The sequence below is a fragment of the Pempheris klunzingeri genome, chromosome 11, assembly GCF_042242105.1.
Source record: "Pempheris klunzingeri isolate RE-2024b chromosome 11, fPemKlu1.hap1, whole genome shotgun sequence".
Lineage (NCBI taxonomy): Eukaryota > Metazoa > Chordata > Actinopteri > Acropomatiformes > Pempheridae > Pempheris > Pempheris klunzingeri.
Genome location: NC_092022.1, coordinates 12,285,597 through 12,298,338, shown reverse-complemented (window position 1 = coordinate 12,298,338; position 12,742 = coordinate 12,285,597). Strand labels below are relative to the sequence as shown.

The following is a 12,742-nucleotide window of genomic DNA, read 5'->3' as shown; positions in this document are numbered from 1 at the left end:
GATCGACAGGGGATCCAAATTTAAGGTCATTGCATAACCACAGGGACTGAGGGATGGGGGATGGTGGGGTCCAGAGGTTGAGGTGTTGGAGGGAAGCACACATTGGGAGAGATGGTCTTTCACATCACAACTCTGATGCTTAGTGCCAGTCAGACAAGCTAGTGGAACCCAGAGCCACTTGTGAGGGATGACTGCACTCTGTATTTTGGGAATTATTTGAAGGTGACACAGGTAGTGATGCATTACCTAAATCTACACTGTGCTCAGGGGAAATGTGTAATATTGTCTTTGCACAAAGTCATATTTCACTCCAAAGACTGCATGCTGCAATAAGAGTTTAAATAAAGCTGAACAACAAGTTTTATGTTATGACTCATAGTTTATATTTTAACCACAATGAATCTAGCACTCATTCCTTTTAATATGTGATTCATATAAGGGACTAAGAAAGAGATTACGCAGTAGATTGGAGAACGATTTTAACAATTAAGATCCCTGAGGACACAATGAGGATATGCTAATATCACTGTTAGCTGTTCACACAGTTTAATGCAATAATGTAATTATCCTCACCCTCTAATAGGTGCGAGGGTTGTAATATTCCCTCTTTTCTTTGTCTGTTACTGTCACTGCCATGCTTCTTACATTGTTCTCACTTGCAGTGCTGTGTCTCCAAGACTGCAAAACTTACTGAAGAATCTGTGCCATCGCAATGAAGCAACATGTGAAATTATTGTTAATTATTGCTCCGTGGTAATTGTATCCCTTCACTCCTATAGCACCTGCTAATGATACTTATGATAGGTCAAATAATACCCATTTTCATCAAAGGAGCATCCCAGATAATGGCCAAATTTCAATGTGTTCCCTACTCTTCGCGATACCATACTTATGGAGTGAGAGAGAAATCAGTTTCTGCACTGAAATGAAGAAGGAAATGGTTTCAGAAGGGGTCCTGGAAATGGAAAAAATAGAAGCAGTTTCACATTTCTATGTTGTGGCCCCTCACAGATGGAGATGATTATCATTTTATAATCTTATCTATGTTTTATAGAACTTTTTAAACAGAGTTATGAAGCATTTTACAAAGAGTAAAAAAAAAACCAGTGAAAGTAATACGAGCGTGGTAGGAAATGTAAGCCGCAGGGTGATAGATCTTATCTTTCGGTCTCATACAAATTCTAGCAGTTGCATTTTTTTGTAAGCTGAGAGCAAAGACACTTGTGACTCAAGGCAAGAGCATAGGAATTTGCTGTATTAAGTGTGACAACAAAAGCACAGATGACTTTGTCCAGATCACTAAATTATAAAAGATATGTCATTTTGGAAATGTTCCTCTGTCCAAAGAAGGATAGAACCCCTGTCAGCCTGTTTGCACAAGCTTAAACATGAAAAAACACCAGTCCTTTGCTAAATGCTGTGCAGTGACAGACCACCTGGATGAGGGCAGAAATCTCAGTTGACTTATATCTGCGGCATTTAGCATTTGGTGCAAGTGCCTCCAGTTTAAGTGTTACATTTATTTTCAAATCTAACAATGTACAATTGATAATGGAAACTACTGACATGCTGGCAGATTCAGTGTGTGCCCTACAAGCATGTGAATTGAAAATGACATGAAGCCCTAGTGTTAAGATAAAGTTGCCTGTGGTAACTGTAAACACTGTGCTGATTTTCCAGACGGGTTACCAATTAACCCAGAATTAGTGCTTAATATGGAAAAGTTTATGATGTTTCAGAAAGAAGCTTTGTTTGGAGATATTATATCTGTACAGTGTATACAGCCAATTGTCTTTGGGGACATTTTCATTCACATGGAATGTTCTTTCAGTTCAGAAAAGGCAGTGCAGACTTGATTAATTACTTTACATACTGTTGCTTCACTGGCATTACGTGAATATCCAGTTTAACAGTAGAAGAGTGGGAGTGTGGGCCATCTTGTTTGTGACAACAATCGGAGCTCCTACAGTAAAATGATATCCTCTGCGTTTTCTTTGCTGCTGTTATGACTCATTGTTTATCTGGATGTTGGTGAATATTTGTCTTCATGGAAATATTCTTAATAAGAATATGTTAAATCTAGGGCTGTGATTTTTAAAAGAATCATTTCACTTGTCTGGGGAAACCAGACCTTATATCCAAGACATTTCAAAAGGAACAAAACATGGAATTGATTAAGGCAAGATTTCTGAAGAAAATGTTGAAACACTGCAAACTACTAACAAGGGACATGCAGAAGATTTGGTTTAAGACATCAACTCATTTCGTCCAAAAGTTTGCAAGCACAGCAGAGCTGTCCACATAATGTGGTCAACTACAACACCTCCAGCAATGACTCCTGGTATGACAAAGGGCAAAATTGCTCACAAGAACAACAGCAGCTGCAGAAGAGTATTAAAAACATTTTATAGAGCTCAACGTACATAGTGTGTGTGTGTGTGTGTGTGTGTGTATATATACATGTGGAAAAAAAGGCAGAAGACGCTGTGCTGTGTTCTTTCCCTTCAAATTTGCACAGTAATGCTCTGCTTCCACTGACAGATGACACAGGAAATGGCTACTGCCAGTATGAGGGGAGCTTATTGTAATACACTGCCAACAACTTCCCAAACTGGAGCAGAGAGTACAGGGTTCGTCTCCATTGTCCATCCTGCAGAGTTATTTAATCCACCATATTGTCCTTTCTATTTAGTTTTCTGCTGCTGGTCCCTATTCAGCTCCTGCCAAGATATTACTGTGTGGTGGAACTCTAACAATTCTCTCTGGCTGTTGTGTATTGCTGGCAGTTGTTAGTGTGTCCAAAAACTTATTCTGTTGCTGCCTGGCTAGTAGAAAGGTAGGTGTGTATGTGTGGGAGAAGATATTCTCATGTGTCATGTAAAGTAGAGTTTGTGTTGTTGTCTCTTTAGTCCTTTAGTGGCTGCAGCGTGTAGGCACCCGGTTCCTTGGATGGTGTAACACACAGACACTATGTTGTTTAGTTAGTTTTTCTGTCTGTCTGCTCAATCCCTAACATATCACTTTTTGTCAAATATGCTTACATGTATGCCTAGTTGCAAAGACGCAGATTTATGCAGCGGATATCATTCAGATGACTTTCAGGATGCCTTGTTTTTTATACTCGCAGAAAACTGTTGACAAATGATAAATCCTTGGCAGGGGTTTCATTTCCCGTCTGCTTGGCAGTTTATTCCTGGTACTGCAGTTTATGTAGAAATCCCCCGGTTGGCGGTTTATTGAATGTAAATCAGGCTGGCTTAGAGGCCGAGGCTGTAGGAGGGCTGCTAATATGCTAGCATCCCCCAAACGGGAGAGCTGCTCTTCTTCTCCCTAAGCCAGATGTATTTAGAAGCTAATTTTCTGTTCGAATGTGGCACATTTTTCTACACAGACTGCTGTGGTGGGATCATTATGGGGGCTCTTGTTACTTTAAGGTACTTGTTTTAACTGAGTTACATTTTATGATCTGTGTGTGGTTACTAATCTCTGGGAAGGTTAGAGAGGACTTGTGGTTTTCTTCAAGGAAAGCCGACATGCAGGAAAATGTTCCCCCTCATATAAATCTTTATACACATCCGCACTTTGATTCTTTTAATGGCATGTCTTGCGTATGTATATATTTTTATCATAGCCATTGAGAGAGATGCATTTTTACTTTCATCTGAGGCCTAACAGGTTCTCACATCTCAAGTGGATGTGCATGACAGAAAGATATAAAATATAACATATAACACACTGAATATCATGTTAAGGCAATTATATTATTGCTCTCCAAAATATTTTCTCAGTGGGCTTTACATTATGTACAAGATGTAGTACGACAGCCTTTATCCTCACCTCAGATGAGGAAAAACTCCACATGGATAATGCAGAAATGCAGGTCACATGAACTGTGTTCTAGCTGCTTAATATTCATACAGTGAAGACATTGTGTATGTCAGATTCTGAAGGAGGCATCTGAGGCAGGTTTGCAGCTCAGGCTGCACATATTCAAATAGCATCCCCTCAAAGCTTCTCACAGCACCAAACACAACCCGCAGAACTCCACAGATTGTTTCCTGTGAAGGAGGCGAACTTTATTTTCTCTGCTTCTAGTGTTTTTCTAAAATGGGTCAGCAGATGTTAGGGAGAGAGAGAGAAAGGAAGAGAGAGGTGGAGGAGGTGGAGGAGGAGGAGGAAGAAAAAGAAGAAGAAAAACAGCCAAAGCAAACTGTTTGCTCTGCAGTGTGGGCTGATAGGAGAGATAGAGAGAAGAGTGGGAGAGTGAGGGAAAGAGACTGCATCTACTGTATGTTCTGGTCTGACGCTTCTTTTTCTGGTCCAGAGGAGATCACGTTCTGTCCTTTATCCTCCACAGCCCTTTAGATGCTATACATCTTTGTCAGTATTTACTTTTGTAATTTTCTAGTCATCTTCCTTTGATATTCACCAAATGATTTCACTCAAATTCACACAGATTCCATTACTTTGTCACACTGTACATATTGAGGGTAACTGCATTTGTGCACATATGTTACCTGTGTGCAATATTTGGCTCTGTTTCTGACACGTGTAGGGACCATTCAGTTTTGCATGTGCTAAAAAGTCATACTCTGACTGAACCTTTCATCGCCCAGAGGGTCATTACGATTTTATTTTTCATTGCAGGATTTAACTTGTTTAATGTTATTCCATCAAGACAAAACTTGGCTGATGTTTTAAGATTGTTTTCTGAATTAACTTCACTTTTAGATGCTCATTGGTGACACTGTCGTGCACACAAGAGAAGACAAATTAATAAAAAAAAAAAAAGGCTTTAAGTACTATAATGCCCCATTTTAGGATGAAAAACAAGAACTTAAAGCTAAATTGTCTACTATTTTTTATGAATGTAAGTATTGGCTTATATTACTCCTTTGGGACCCTCTATATGGCTGGAGTTGTTTTTCAAACCTAATTAAATTCAAATACCCAATTTGCTTTTATGATGTGTGTATTTTTTTTTTCTATGTAACAGACATGCACTAATGTTGCATTTTGTTTTACCACTGTATATAAGTTATTAGTTACTGCTGTGTTTCCTTACATGTGCTTTGCTTGTTTTCCAGGCTCACACAACAGGGTGAATCAGTGTCCTGTCAATGAGCTTGGGTGCCTGGACCCGGACGTGTGTATCCATTTGAGCAAATTGTGCGATGGAGTCCCCGACTGCACTGACGGTTGGGATGAGGGACCTCATTGTAGAGGTAATAAACACACAGAAGCATGCACACACATCTGCTAACTTCTGTTTTCTACACACTCAGAACAGATACTATCATCATTGTGTCCTCTGACACAGAGGCAAGACTGTCGACTTTTGTGGTGCGTCAAAAATGACCAGCCAGCCGCTCCTTGCAAGCATCTCCTTGTCTTCCCATCCAAAACTGTAATCTCTATCCAATAATCTCCTCCATTAGACCCTTTAATGAGCTGGCCTGCTCTGGCTTGTGCAATTACAATGGAATTTCTCTTTCTGGGGAAAAAAGTCATTAATTTATCAATCAGCTCAGCTCTAAGGCTTTTTCCCCTCTCCCTGTGGAAAAGATGAGCATTCAGCTCGGACGTAGCTTAAGAAGAATCCCATCAAATCCTCTACTATTAATTAGAGAAGATGGAAGAATGAGAGATGGAACATATTGGGTCCATAGTGTCACTCTTTGTTGCAGCAGACAAAGGAGCAAACACTGGCTGCCTACAGAGGATTGCCTCAGTATTCAGCAAGTGAGTCCTCTGATATAGCTGTCTTAAGCTCAGCCTGTTCTTAGTTGCAGTAACTCATGTTGGGATACATGTGTAGTAGTAGTGATGCACTTTGTTATTCAGTATCAATATCCCTTTCCTGGAATATGAAATCACTTCATCAAATATTTACGATGAAAAGTAAAGTCTCACTGGACCAAAGTCCTGGAACAAGGATTGGTCAGCCAAGTTCTCAAACAATGTCTGTAATCTTTGATCAACTTCTCTTTTCTGCTGATTTTAAAGTATTAACCGAGGCTCTTGTTGCCTATGCCATTATCTACAATGGTAATTGGAGTCACTTTAGATATTTTAGGTCACTGAAGTTTTTGCTTTTGCTGTTTCTTTTTATATCAGTTGCACCTTCACATGTTTTCATGTCAGTTTTACTTTTATATTTGTATAATTTCTTGCAATGTAATTTCTCTACGTCTTATTTTCCTCTCATCACAGTACACACATGCTAAAAAGAGTTTCCTTATTGGACTACCCTGTATAGATAAATACTGAGTAAATTAATAAATCTTCTGCCGTAGAATTGCATGATGAGATTAAAAAGTTGTAGAGAATTAGTCAGAGCATTTAAGTGTGATGCGCTTTGTCTGGAAGAGCATTAGCACTGTTGGGCTGATGAAGTGGACATTTGCGCAGAGTGGGTGAGAGTGTTAGTATCCCACACACTGGTCATCACTGCTAGACAAGCCTTTACACAACACACTGATGATGTCATCCAATCACAACATGCACTCCCTGTCCCCGAGGACACAAGTCCAGCTGTCCTCAGCAAGGCAGCGGTCGGCATGCACCAACACTTACACAGTACATACACCTACATGGTCACGGGCTTGTAATGCATGCACATACTCACATGTGCGCACAAACATGCACTCACACAGTCACATTCTTGCAAATACACACCCAAACACACCCATAACCCCACACACAAACACACCAGCGGTGTGTCCAGAACTTTTGGCACTGCTGTTTGTGTGCTCCCCTCTTTTCAGGGAAAGGCCTGGCCTTTCACAAGCATCCTAGTGTTTGCTTGTACAAACTGCCAGGTTGTGTAAGTATACCTGGGCGCTGATGTCTGAAAGCACACTTTGTCAGTCAGTGTGTCCAAGTAAGTCTGCCAATGTTGTTGACAAGAGTGGTTAGAAAGGGCAGCATAGCGAGGTAGGTAAGGCAGGAATTTTATCTGACTGAAATAAATTTCCCCAGCATTTTCATAGTGTGTGGCAAGGCTGGAGATTAGTTGGTGTGGTTTGTGTACAGGAATGATAGCAAGGGAGTAACCAGGTAAACTGCTGCTGTGATTGGTGGTGAGATAAATACTGGCAATGTGTTTTCAAGGTTCAGATACAGTAATTAATTTCAGACACACTTGATTTTAGTTTTCTTTTTGCAAAAGCAAAACCAAAGGGAAAACAAATCCAAACATGCATACGTGCTTATGCAGTCAATGGAAACGAGAACCTTTTTTGTTATAGGCTCTGAAAGTTTTGTGATCCAACGTTCTTTTACAGTTTGTAAAAAGTTAAAACAATTTAAACAGTTTCACATCAAACATTTGAGTTCTGTGTGTGCTCCTCTGGAACATGATGGAAAAGGAAATGGGTGAATTTCTGTCCACAAATCAGTATTTGACAAATTTGAATCTAAATCTGATGAGTTGTGATGTTATTTGCTTGTTGCCAGGGAGACATCACTGATAATAAAATCTGATCAAACCTCACCCACATGTTCCCGTTAGCTTCGTTTTGGAGCGTTAATCTTTGAATAAATGACATTGTGACTTTCCCCTAACATTAACTTTGATTGGTGTTCCATTTAGTCATGCATATTGTAATAGAGAACCACATTTTCAGGTGCTTTAGGTGTAACTCCACACTAAATTATTAACTCCTCTGTTGCATTTTTTAAATATGCTGTGAGGCAGAGCTTTAGCAGAATTTTAAGGTGTTGTTACCCTTTTAAAAACTTGATGTGGTTGCAAAAGAGATGAGCAATAAAAACTTCTAGTCACATACATAAAAGAGTAGTGCCTAGGTCAAGAGCATGGGAAAAGAAATATGTTAAGAATGTTTCCCAATGTGGTTTAGTGATACAAGCCAGTGACGCTCGAGTCTTTGCCTGTGTAACTTAAGATCTTTGCCATCCTTTAGTCAAAGTATAGTTCCAGGCCTATATTTAAAAGCCCTCTTTTACAGACAATTGGCAGTTATGTTCTTTTTTCTGTCATATGGGTGAAAGTTGAGTCTCTTCATCAATTCGTAGTCTGCATTTGTCCTTTCTCTGTCATTTTATGGGTGATGGGGCCTCTCTTGGGGGTCGAGGCCTAAGACCTGCTCCCTCAGAAGTGACTGATTGATAGGGAAGAGAAAATGGGGTCATGGCAGTACTCTAGAGAGCTTTTCCCTTTTCCTCACTGCCTCAAAGGGAACCCTGATTATTGTAGCGGCCTGATGCTATTGTTTATGCATGCAATGGGCTTCCATTATCCTTCATGTCCCACTAACTGTGGAATGAGAATCAGTCAAAGGCTACTTGAGGCTGCCTGTGGAAAGACCACATTTTCATCTTTATTCATGAGTGGGTCTTGACCTAAATGAGTTTATTGGCTGCAGTTAGAGTCGTCTTGCATGACAAGACCTGTTTTATTGCCAGTCTTTGCCAGTCACTGTATGTAGAGACACTACAGGGTTGTTAAACTGTCTTGCATTTCTTAACTCATAATAAATTGCAGATTGAAGAAAATCAGAGTATTGATTTTGTTTGGCAAGTTAAACTGTCATGTGTGTTTGAGAATGTTTTGTGCCACAGTGTGTGTACTTTCTGTGTTTGTTCGTGTGTGTGAGTTTAGCTTTAAGTGTCTGGGGCAGCATGCTGCCACTGTTTGGGACTACGACAGCTACTGGTTGCTCATTACTCAAGCTGCTGCCCTGCTTGTGTTTGCATATGGTTACTTTGCCCCCTTTGATTATGCAAACATCTGCCAATAAATACTCATTTATGCTCAGAATTGCTGAGCCACCCTGCCTACCCCTCTTCCACATACGCACACTTAGATACACATCATTATCTCCTTCAAGTCTGAATTACCGTACTCAACAGAGCTCGCTTTTCAGTAATGCAGCATTTAGGCTACCATCAGCCTCAGTGTGTGAAGGACTGCACCATGAAACCAAATAGTAGTTGCATAGGATGAAGCACCTGAAATGTCTTAGATTGTGCCTGATTTTGTGTTTAACAGAGAATGGAGATTTGCTAAACTTAAATATGATTGGTATTCTCAAAATTTTAGTTCAAGGTTTGTCCAAATTGTTCATACTATTGTGTGCAATGCTAGAATGCATATCCATACAAAATGAGCAGAAATATGCATTGACCCGTCAGTTAAAGAAGTAGAAATCAGATAATTTGATGGAAACATGTAGAAAACCAGTAGGCTCCTGTCAACTGCAGGTAGAGGAGGGGTGCATGTGCAGACTTGTTTGCAGACAGTGAGAGCACAAAGGTAGGAATGTCCTGAGAATTACCTCTCTTTAAAAAATGTCACACAGTCAAATAGCCTGTTCTTACAATGAGTGCTTGGTTCAATTATTGCTTTCAGTAACGGCCAAGGGATGCAGCAATAGAGAGACTTAATTTATTCAACTTTTTTCTTGTAAGGAAAATGATTTGTTTTCAAGCCAGTTGATGGATAACATGGATATCTTTTTTTAAGGAGTGAAGCTTATGAAATCATTCAGTTGTGATAGTTTTGTTGTGTAACCATGACCATGACCCCAACACCACCGGGTCTACGTTTCACATAACCTGTTGTACCTGGCCACCTCAACCACATTATTGGATCTTGGAAGAAAATGTGAACTTTCATATAACTAACTGTCATAACTTTTGTATTTCTTCATGGACTGGCTATGGAAAGTCCAATTACAGCTCTTCTTCTTCTCTCTGCCTCCATCATCTTTCCTTATTTTCTTTTTGTCACCATCACCCACTGGCTCTTTCATGTGCCCACCACAAGGCCGGACTTTTGTCAGACAAATATTGAGAATAGGCATATCAGCAGGATCTTGCTGCAGCCCTGCCTTTAGGAGGTTGCAACCTCAGTGGGTTGCATCTGGAAATTGTGCAGTCCTCACCATGTATGCCTCATATTTTCATCGGCTGTCCTGTGTTGTATGCTACCCTGAGTCATTGATGTTTGTTCAGTTGCATAAAAAAATTAGATGTCTTCGGATGAAACACAGTCTAGTGGGCCTTTTCACGAACAGCCTTATTCTCCCTGCTCCCTGCTTCCCTTTAAAGAGCTATAGATGAGTGAAATTGAGGGTTGCCATCCATGCAGTAACAGGATCAATGGCTTTGGCATGCTTGTTTAAGACTGAAGGCCTCCAGTGTGTCACTGTGTGATTTGTTTGCTTCGTTCATTAACCCCTGGTCAAACGTCTAACACGCTGCTGCTGCTGCTTGTTTGCGTGGAGCGGGAACTTTCTAACCACTCCATATCCTTAAGCCCTTTATACACTTGTTTCTACCTCTGTTTGCCCTGCCTGTCCTCTTTACCCCCCTCTTTCTCCTTTCCTCTCAATTCTTAGGGTATCTTGTTGTTTTCTGTCTTCACTTCTCTCCCTCCCTCTGATCTTCCTGCTACCAATTATAATAGATTTTCTGAAAATTATAGGATACATAAAACATTGGATGGATCTGTGTTTAATGTGTGATTTTAATACTTTGTAACATCATGGGCTGATATTGAGATAATGAAGAAACTATAAAGAAACTTCCCTGGGAGTTGAGCAAAAGTCAACTGGACTTGTTGAAGGTACTTGGAAGACGTTTCGCCTCCCATCCAAGCGGCTTCTTCAGAACAGAAGAAGCCTCTTTTGCTCAACTCCTAAGGAATAACTATGACCAGGATGACTGAGAATCTTCACAGGCATATTTAATGAGAAAATTATTAATTTTGTCCATATCGCCCACCCATAGCTAGACACTCAGAAACAAAATGACCCTGTACTGAGGTGCATTTTGTGGGTGTTTTAGCACTCCAGTTGCCTGTGGTCTCTCACAGTTTGAGGCCTGGTGAATAGATTCGATCTGCGCCACAGTGTTTGCTGGGGGACTCTTCCTTTCAGCAGCGCCACAACAAAAGGGTCATTGTGGCTCAGAGTGCCACAGGCTTTATATAATAAGGACCCTTCACTCGTCCAATCTCCGCTCTTCACAGCCATACTATCACTAGCTACTGTAAGCATGGTGTGTCCATGACCATTCACTCTTTGTTTTGTTGGTCGGTGAAATAAATTTCATTGTGTTAGCGGAAGCCTCTTCTCCCTTTTTACTTATTTACAGTCTTGTTATATCTGTGTTTACACTTTGTAAATGATTAAATAGGAATGTTTCTCAACAGGTTTATTCAGGTTTCGAGTAAAGTTTAGCTCTTAAAATCAGCATGGGGTGTGTGAGTGTTGGCAGGGTATGTGAAGGCTTTGGCCTCACTCATTAATACAGAATGTCGCTGTGGCCACTGTCCTGGATTTTCAAAGGGACGCCGGCGTGGCTCTACAGCATGAGAATACATGTTATGACATATTTCATGCACTCGTAAAGCTTCATTCAGAGATAAAAGCTTGTAGAATTGACGAGAGGAAGTTCCACTTGTTTGCTTGTGTGACATAGAAAGAATGACAGAGATCATAAAAGACCAAGAGAATATTGTTGAGTAAATGAGAGCTGAATAAGATCAGGATAATATCTGTCCCCCTGCTCTCACATACTATAATATCCGCTTAGATTTGATCTCTGTGGCTCCTACTCTGGTTTATTAAACTCTGGGGCACAACCTTGTGACCCACACTCGGTAATGAAATATTTTATCAGCCTCAGTTCAAGAATGTCACAAACTATTTTTTGAAGCTAATAGAAGTTGTCTGAAATATCATTTGTTGTGTAATATCTGATGTGTGCAACTGTCTGATTTCAGTCTACGACAAACACCTTATGCCTAGTCTAGACACACACATCTGCATGCACACACACCCCCTATAGATAGCATGATCAAAGGATGTGTGGAGACCCCTCGTTCATATCCTGCCAAAAGGATGTGTCCTTGAGTTCCCTCTGCAGTCGGGAAAGACGAGGTCCTCTAATGTGTGAACATTAAAATCACCTTGTCTGTCACATGCGCAGATGAATACGCATGCATGCACGTGTGTGCAAACCCCACTCTCTCTCAAACACATGTATACACATACATGCACAATCCTATCTGATCTCCGTACTTGTTAGCCTCCATAGTTTTTAATGTTCACTCTGTCTCTCTGTTTTTTTTCTTGGCCGTAGCTCGTGCACCAGACTGTGACTCCCATGAGTGCCAGTTTCACTGTGCTGTGACTCATGATGGGCCTCTGTGCTACTGTAGCAGTGGCTACGAGGTTGCTGCAGATGGAAAAACATGTAAAGGTGAGTGGGCAGATTGATTCTAGCTTGGCCAAAGTAAAAGTCAGAAAATCATCTGACTTTCTGCTACCCACTGGAATTTGTGTGAGGCAGCATGCAGAGAAGATTAGAATTGTTTATTAAACCACTTGCCTCTGGGAGGAGATCAATGAAAGTTCCTGGGTTTGGTAGTAAACTTTTGCTTTTTTTCCCCAAGTGCTGAAAAATGCTGTATCTAAGCACAACAAATGCATTAAGGTTAGAATAAGTACTGTACACTCTCTATATATTTTATCACAGACTGTCTGCAATGTGTTGTTCTCCTGTAGATTTCAATGAGTGCAATGTTTATGGGACGTGCAGTCAGAAGTGCACAAACACTGAGGGCTCCTACACCTGCAGCTGTGTGGAGGGCTACCTGCTGCAGCCAGACAACCGCTCCTGCAAAGCCAAAAATGGTGAGAATGCACACACTAAAAGTACAACACACCCCCTGAATGCAGTTCATGCTAAACCAAAAAAAGATTAGTTTATT

The 12,742-nt window shown here is 40.6% G+C and overlaps 1 protein-coding gene across 1 annotated transcript in view; it reads left to right on the top strand.

The window, feature by feature from the left end:
* The window catches only part of lrp1ab (low density lipoprotein receptor-related protein 1Ab), an 83,560-nt gene that overhangs the window by 17,833 nt on the left and 52,985 nt on the right, over window positions 1-12,742 (top strand). The window contains exons 3-5 of the mRNA XM_070839152.1: window positions 5,088-5,225; window positions 12,112-12,231; window positions 12,537-12,665. Of these exons, the coding sequence (XP_070695253.1) occupies window positions 5,088-5,225; window positions 12,112-12,231; window positions 12,537-12,665 (387 nt within the window). The remainder of the gene's footprint in view (window positions 1-5,087; window positions 5,226-12,111; window positions 12,232-12,536; window positions 12,666-12,742) is intronic.